At 54.6% G+C, this 8,233-nt stretch overlaps 1 protein-coding gene across 1 annotated transcript; it reads right to left on the reverse strand.

Annotated features, from left to right (window-relative positions):
- Positions 1 to 208: 208 nt before the first annotated feature.
- SOX17 (SRY-box transcription factor 17) lies at positions 209 to 2,663 on the reverse strand. The gene is made up of 2 exons (XM_059671760.1): positions 2,095 to 2,663; positions 209 to 1,489 (listed from the first exon to the last, which is right to left on the reverse strand). Exons 1-2 carry the CDS (start codon positions 2,399 to 2,401, stop codon positions 573 to 575), a joined length of 1,224 nt encoding a protein of 407 aa, XP_059527743.1. The 5' UTR covers positions 2,402 to 2,663; the 3' UTR covers positions 209 to 572.
- Positions 2,664 to 8,233: the final 5,570 nt, after the last annotated feature.

Below are 8,233 nucleotides of genomic sequence, written 5' to 3' on the forward strand. Positions count from 1 at the left end.
AGCAAAAACATCAGATTTGGATATCCTAACATTCATTTTTAGGGCTTCTCTTTGAAGTCGCTTAGGCCTACTCTTGTAAGAGAATGAGTAATTTACAGTAACTGTGTGCTAAATGTCACCATGAACATGTCTAGTCCTAGTAATAGCTAACCTTGGTCTCAAGAAATGGCGTTTGCGACAGAGGCACTAGCAAAGTGAAAAAAAAAAGTAGGATTCCAGGCTTTATTTTATTTTAAGATTGAAAAATGACACCCGAGACAAAATTTCTGTGATCAATAAAATTTCAGGAAATGGAGCAAGTGGTTCTGGGACAAATCAAAACGGGTCAACTTGAACTTGGGAAACGGGGTTTTGGCAATGACTCTGTGGGAACAAATCTTAAACACACAACCTCACATTTTGTTCTTCTCCCCCAACTGTTCAAGTGTCAGACAAAATAAATTACCATAAATTATCTGCCAAGGCAACTTCAAAACACAACAACATGAGGCCAAGGATTTCCTTAGCTCCTCCAGGAAGTGTGGAACACTGTTTGTGCTTCTGGCCTGCAGGCTGGCTTGAATCGGAGCCCGTCAAACGTCAGGGTAGTTGCAGTAATATACCGCGGAGCTGGCATCGGACACCACGGAGGAAATGGCCCCGTGGCCGTCAGGGAGGTTCACGCCCGAGTCGTGTCCCTGGTAAGGGAGCCCCATCTCGGGCTTGCACACGTAGTGCAGGTACTGTTCAAACTCCGTGCGGTCCATCTCCCCGAGGAGCTCGGCGGGCTGGCTGGGGTCCGCCCCGTCCCGGCAGGACAACGCCTCGGGCGGGGGCGACGGCTGCCCGGGGCCCGGCGGGTGCTGCTGCGGTGGCATCTGGAAGCCGCGCCCGCTGCCGGCCGCGGGCGAGCCCATGGCGCCGTAGTACATGTGCAGGGCGCTGGGGGGCGCTAGGAGGCCCGGCATGGCGGGGCCTGCGGGCTCCGGGCCGAGCCTGGAGTGCATCGGGCCGCCGGGCGGCTCCGGGGGCCCCGCGTAGTCCGAGGCCGGCGCGTAGCTGTAGGGACCCGCGGCCGCCGGACAGTCCCCGGGCAGCGGCGCGGCGAAGAAGGCCGGGTCCGGGTCCACGCCGTCCAGGGGAGACGTGTCGGGCGTGGGCAGCGGGTAGCCGTCGAGCGGGGCCGCTCCCAGGCCCTGGCAGTCGCGGTAGTGACCGCCCATGTGCGGGGGCAGCAGCGGCGCGCCCGCGGGGAAGCCCTGGTCGGGGAAGGGCAGGCCCAGGCCGTCCATGGCCCCGCGGCCGCCCTCGGGGCCCAGCGCGGCCGCCGGCGGCTCGGCGAGGCCGTGCAGGAAGCCGCCCTCCACCCGCTTCAGCCGCTTCACCTGCTTGCGCCGCCGCGGCCGGTACTTGTAGTTGGGGTGGTCCTGCATGTGCTGCACGCGCAGCCGCTCGGCCTCCTCCACGAAGGGCCGCTTCTCCGCCAGCGTCAGCGCTTTCCACGACTTGCCTGCGGGGTCGTGGGGAGGGGGAGAGGAGCGCGGGGCTCACTACGCGAGTTCCCTCTCCCGGGCCCCCCAATCCCCCCTCTCCGACCTTGAACTGTGCAGCTGGAGGGTAAGGGGCCAAGGGAAAAAGTGAAAGTATGGGCTCCGGAGGTGGAGCGGGATCCGAACACTTGGGGAATACGAGAGATCTCGGGTCTTCTAAGGGCACCGCCCCCATCCCCCCACCCCACCCCCGATTTCAGCCTCCGGGGAGCGGCTGCCCGGCTCATCCACGCCCGGTCGTTGGAGGAACGGAAAAAGTCTCCCCAGGAAAGGGTCAGCCCCGCTGGACGCCAGGGGTGCCCTCGCCATCCCTGGGATGCGCGGGAGGCCGCCTCTCCAGGGCCCTGGTACCCGCGCTCCCGTCACCCAAGTAATGCGGACACGGAGGGCCGAGGCTGGGAGCCCGTGGAAAAGCCCGGAGGAGCGCGATGGGAGGAGGACGGACGGCCCTAGGGAAGGGCTGGCGCCGTGCGCCGCCGGCCTCGGGCGCAGGACCCGCACCCCTTTCGGGTCCAGCCGGCAGGTCCGCGGTCCTCACTCCCCAGGGCCGCGGGGTCGGACTCACCCAGCATCTTGCTCAGCTCGGCGTTGTGCAGGTCGGGGTTCTGCTGCGCCAGGCGCTTGCGCTCGTCCTTCGCCCACACCATGAAGGCGTTCATCGGCCGCCGAATGCGAGACTCGCCCTTGCCCCGGCCCGCGGCCCCGGCCGGCGCCCCGCCGCTCGCCGCCGCCTCGCCCTTCACCTTCACGTCCCCGAGGGGACTCAGCGACTCGGCCCAGGAGCAGGGGCCCAGCCCGGCCATCACCGCGGGCAGCGCGATCCGGCTCTGGCTCTGGTCGTCACTGGCGTACCCCGCATCCGGGCTGCTCATGGCGCTCCAGCCCTGCTCCGCGCCCCACAACTCTCGGCCAGACACGCCGCCTCCCCCGATGCGGGGGGGAGGGGGTGGGGAGCGAGAGAGGGAGATGCCACGCGGGCTGCTGGAGTCTCTCGGCCCGAACCCGCCACCGGCGTTCCAGGCCAGTCCCAGCCCACCGCGCAGCCAGCGCCCCCGCCGGCCCGATGACACTGCGGGCACCCCCGGGCTGCGGGGCCTTTTCTGCACCGCTGTGGCCAATAGAGCAGCGGGGGCGGGCCGGTCCATAGTCGTTAGGCCCACGCCCAGCCGGACCTCCGAGTCCCCAGTCCCAGCTCAATCCACAACCGCCCTTTTCCCCTCCCCAATCCCCGCACCCACAAACCTACACCTGCCTGCGGGGAAAACTGGCTGGAGCCGGGCTCTGGCGCCACGACCTCGCAGACCCAGAAAGGGGGATTCTTGCTAAACCTTCAGGGGTGCTGGGTAGAAGTAATTGGGCACAGTAATTTGGATCAACACACTAAGCACCCACTCTTGATTACAGGAGCTAAGCTGTTTCAGTGGTGGAGGACCTCGCTTCTACCAAGGAACCCACAGGTGTCTTTTTCAAATGTGTTTTATCCAATGCAATAGACACTGTTGATTAAAAAAAAAAATAGATTCTTTTCCCAAAGGACTCAACTTGCTTGGTGTATTATATTCAAAATGTTATGTCCGAGGTAAAATTTTAATTTTTAAAACAAGGTTAGATATGGAATGACATTCTGTAGCCAATATCCCGTCATCCAGAAGAACTTAAAGCCGTTGTGCATAACGAGAACCAACCACTGGAAATGTGTACATGAATGTAGAGTAAACAAAGTCTTCTCATGTGTATCCAGTAAAATTGGCAAGACTTAGTTCTGATTTCTAAAATGTGATAAAAAAGAAACCACAATATTTACCTAAATGCCCATCTGTAGAGGAAAGACAGCCAACCTTTTGAGTGGCAAAATAACTGTAGCTCTTAGGGGTTGTTTAAGGTCGTTTTGCTGGAGGTATTAAAAATTCTTATATGCTTCTGCAGACAGAAATGAAAATCTGAATGACTGTTAAATTTGTGTTTAAATCTGAGAAAACTTTCCAGTGGAATTTTTGAACAAGCCCTTATATTGCACTCATATATGGCACATGTCACACTCTTCTTAGAGCCATCCAAACAGCAAATTATTCTCATAACCCCATGAGGCAGACACTTTGTATCATACAGGAGAGGAAACAGGCACAGAGAGGTTCAGGAACTTGCCTGAGGTCACAGCATTGGGGAGTAGAGTTCCTCTCCGATAGTCTGCCTTCAGACTTGGAATTCCTAGTCACTATGTTGTATTTGTGTATATGTGTTGTTTTCTAAGGCAAAGAAAGAAGGAAACAGCTTTTGCATAATTAGATAACGTTGCAAAGAAATCAATGCATCAAATCTCAAGAACAGATTTTTTGTTTTGTTTTGTTTATTGTGAAGGGGTGATGAAACAGTAGGGTTTTCGTCAGGACCTGGGAAGTAAATGCTGCAGCTTTTTGTGTGCTATTACCATGACAGAGTAATCGGTCAAGCCTGCTTCCTAGTGGTGTCCATAAAAATAAAGAAACACAGAGCTTTGGAAACAGACATTGCCAGGTCTTCGAAAAAGTCCCACACACTTATTTTAAGCCAGCTTTCACTGTGTGAGGATTTGTGTAGTCTGCCCTACCTCCTCCCCCCTCTTCCCTCCTCCCCCTTTACCTGTAGCAACCAGTCTTCCTTCTGGGGACAAATCTAGAAAGTATTTCTAGTTCCTGGATCTCTCATGTTCAGACAAGAAAAAATAATTAATCTACTTAAGAAAATCTTAGGGAGGTGATGGGTGACTTAAATTTAACCGATTACATACTTTTCCTTTAAAGCTTTATTTATTTCTGGGGGAAAATGGGGGAACATGAAAATGAAGCATAATTGCCTTGCAACTGGTTATATAAGTAAGGAAATGATAGGAATATAGAGAACAAATTAATCCCCCAGTGCCTTGCTCCTTGATGTTTCCTGGGCGATCTTCTCTAACTTTTCTAGATAGTCATAAAGGTCCTTTCAAAGATGTCAATGTAGAATTTTCTATTAGTGCAAAGTGGTTTTTTTTATGAATTAATAAGTATTATCTTAGAATAAAGATTAAACACTAAACAAAAACAGTGCCCACTCCAGAATCCGTTTTATCGGTCATATCTATTCGACTGATTCCATAAAAAATAAAATGAGAACACAGTCTAGGTGTGAGTCCAAAAATGCATATGCACCGATTGGCCCTTGTACAGTTTCTTCATCCTTGGGTTCTACCTCCCGCACTCCTTTGCACGGAGACGTGCCAAGAGCGTGGATAAACTGCCCGGGAAGAAAACCTGGGGCTCCCCATGATTATGTGCACTTGTGCCTGAAGACTCACTACTGGTTTTTGTTGTGCAAAATGGCTGAGAATCAGGTGAGAGTACTGCACCCACGCCGTTGGAGCTTTAGCTGTGAGCGCCCCTCCCCCTACTTCTTATAGCATTTCCCCGGAGCGTTATGAAGCAGCGATTTACTCCCAGTCGCCAGGAAGATATGAGGATGCCTTTCCAAGACTAATCCATGTTACATACCGTTACCTAGATCCAATTTCTCGTACTGATCATTCATGTGTCATACATTTAGGGGGGAGGGTGTTGGGGGCTGGGGCACCGCAAACCAGCCCCCCTGTGTGGACTCTCCTATTTCCGTCTCTAAATGCGGTGTTGGAAGTGGAGCCTAGGACGTTATCGGAGCCAGCCACAAATGCCACATGAAACGCAGCAAACATCCGGAGCGGCTTCCTGCAAGCCTTGCCTTTCTCAACACGAGAGATTTACAGGCAGGGGGGGCGGGGGGGGGGGGCGGAGGGAGGGGGTGATTCAAGCAACTTTCGCGAGTAAGAGCCTTGTACACCCGGGTGCATTCGCATTGCACAGTCTAGGATTTCTGGGCTCCTGGCTACTAATCGCGCTCAAGGTGCCCAGGCCACACCTGAGGCTCCAAAAGCTGGGTGAAGAAGCAACTAGCGCGGCAAGGAATTGTGCCCGTTACCACTGGGGACCCTGGCCTGCAAGCGCAGAAATCGCCCGGGTAGGTGAGGAGCTGTGGCTCCGACCCTGAGTTAAACCCGCGCTTTTCCTGGGCCCCTGAGTGACCAGGCAAAGGCTGGGTGACTTCCTGCAGGCTTCTGTGTTTTAGATGCTCAGGAAGCGGGAGCCAGACCCGGGGCACTATGTCCATAGGAATGGCCCTGGGTACCCACATGTATGCGGGTTGGCCCTGAGGAGTAAGTCCGTGGAGGCGGGGAGGGGAGTGCGCGCCGCCAACCCCGGGGAAACGCTGGGGCGGCCTCCAATAAACAATGATGTGCTTTGGACAAAGAACAACAATAAGACCTTTGCACTTATAAATCGCGCGCCCTCGGCGGCCTCCGGGAGCCGATCGCAAAGCGGGGCGCATCGGAGTGTGGTCGGGGCTCCGCACAGCTCAGGTAGGACCGAGCAGCCAGACGCCGTCCATTCGCACCGCGCCTCTGGATACCTTTTGCGTCTCCTCCCGGTCCCTGGGCCAGTCCCCCGTGGGTCCGGGAAGCCAGATCGGAGGTCTTGAGAGGTGAGGAGGAAGGAGTGGTGGGGTAGATCGCGACCGCCCGCTCCGACGTGGCTCAGCACCCTCACCCCCACCCCGGAAGGCCCTGAGCGTCCGATCCCCGTGTCCCTCGCACCTGGCGCCTTGGCTCTGCCCTTCTGCTGCAGCGGCTGGCTTCTCCCGCCTGCCCGAGCAGAAAAGGGGCCTCGGCTAGAGGGTCTTTGGGGACACTTGTTCCGAAAGAGGGTGGGAGGCAGGCATGCGTCCAGGGTTCACTCCCTCTCTCACTCTCTGCCCCCCGCATCTCTCCCCAGTTCGCCGACCCTTCCAGGCCACCCCGGACCCCTTCCTGGCAGCGGGGGACAACTGGACCGTAACCCTGTTCCCGCTTGGCCCCGCCTGGGGTTTGCACAGGCAAAGCAGGAAATGTGCTGTTCCCGGTCCACTTCCCTGCAAAGAACTTGTCCTCCGCGGGGGTGTTTCTTAGATACCCGCCCCCCAGTCCTTGCTGTGGTCCCCGGTTGAAGTGTAGGCTCCTTCCCTTTATTTTCTGACTCTGGGAACCTCTGACTCGTGCCTGCGTGTGTGTGTGTGTGTGTGTGTGTGTGTGTGTGTGTGTGTGTGTGAGATGGGGGAGCCTTGGGTGTAAGGAAGAAGCAGTGTGTGTGTGTGTGAGAGATGGGGGAGCCTTGGGTGTAAGGAAGAAGCAGTGTGTGTGTGTGTGTGTGTGTGTGTGTGTGTGTGTGTGTGTGTGTGATGGGGGAGCCTTGGGTGTAAGGAAGAAGCAGTGTGTGTGTGTGTGTGTGTGTGTGTGTGTGTGTGTGTGATGGGGGAGCCTTGGGCGTAAGGGAGAAGCAGCCAGCTCATTCCCTGAGACAAATGACACACACACTGCCCAGCCCAGTCCCTTCACATCTGCCTTGTCACTTCACAGGGAATTTCAATAACACCATGGCTTCCATGCACCCAGTTCTGCCAACCTCTGACTCTCACCTTATTCACACCCTGGAATAGGCCAGGCTTCCCCTGTAGAGTTGTATTCTCAACTGACCAGACAGCCTCTTATCAGTAGCATGTCCACTTGCACTCCCACCCGAAGGAGAGCAGACACGGCCCCTGCCTCGGAGGAATGTACAATGCAGCACCTCCCTGACTTTTTCACTTCCAGCTGGGTGTTCTAAGGCCTGTTCCACCCCCACCCCCGCATGTAAAGGTGATGCTGACATCAGTAGGTCAAGCACTTTGAGATATTTTTTCTAGTAGATGTAATAGGTTGCCTTGCCACCCCAAGAACTCTGGCTTGCCAAGTTTCCCAAGTCAGCAGGGCTGGATTTTGTCCAGGGTTGCTTAGGGCAAGGTGTGCATTCTGTGGCCATGGAAGTGATCAAAGTTAATAGATCACAGGACAGACCACCCCCGACAGCTCTGTGCTGCTTTAGTCACAAACATATATCAGGTTTTAAAACTGTGCCTGAATTTGCTTTCAAATAACAGGAGAGAAGATGCGAGGCATCCTTGCTGGATTTCTTTGCAGTCACTCTTCATTGACCTCTGTTAACCTGAATTTTCCTCTCTGTCCATTCCTTGGACCTTGCTAACAACTTTGTCAATACTCTTTAACAGCAACACAGGGCCTTTGGTTCATTTCATCTTTTTTTAAAAAATATATTTTATTGATTTCTTACAGAGAGGAAGGGAGAGGGATAGAGAGTTAGAAACATTGATGAGAGAGAAATATCGATCAGCTGCCTCCTTCACACGCCCTACTGGGTATGTGCCTGCAACCAAGGTACATGTCCTTGACCGGAATCGAACCTGAGACCCTTGAGTCCGCAGGCCGACACTCTATCCATTGAGCCAAACCGGTTAGGGCCATTTCATCTTTATATTCCTTCAGCAGTCTATTGGTATTCAATAAATGCTTATGGATACTATAATGGTTGTCCTTTTTGATAGAGTCATATGGTCATCTCCCTCAAGGCAAGGCACTAAGAATTTTCTCTATAAACCTCAGCAAAGACTCAGTTTTCATCTCAGACATGTCTGTGCAGGCCATGTGATCATCTGACTTGTGGCCTGCACTTTCTCTCTCACCCTCTCCTTCACCAGGAGTTCAGCCTCCAACCATTAAGCACCAGAAACCCACATCTTATGAGGATTAAGTCCTATTGCTTTTCTGAACTCATTCGACATGGAACTGC

Source organism: Myotis daubentonii, chromosome 17 (genome assembly GCF_963259705.1).
Source record: "Myotis daubentonii chromosome 17, mMyoDau2.1, whole genome shotgun sequence".
NCBI classification, from domain to species: domain Eukaryota; kingdom Metazoa; phylum Chordata; class Mammalia; order Chiroptera; family Vespertilionidae; genus Myotis; species Myotis daubentonii.

What these genes read in the sequence shown, in the direction of transcription:
- SOX17 (XM_059671760.1), bottom strand. Translation starts at nt 2,401, where the DNA reads ATGAGCAGCCCGGATGCGGGGTACGCCAGTGACGACCAGAGCCAGAGC. An exon ending in CGAGCTGAGCAAGATGCTGG is followed by an intron (nt 1,490 to 2,094) that starts GTGAGTCCGACC and finishes ACGACCCCGCAG; the next exon opens with GCAAGTCGTGGAAAGCGCTG.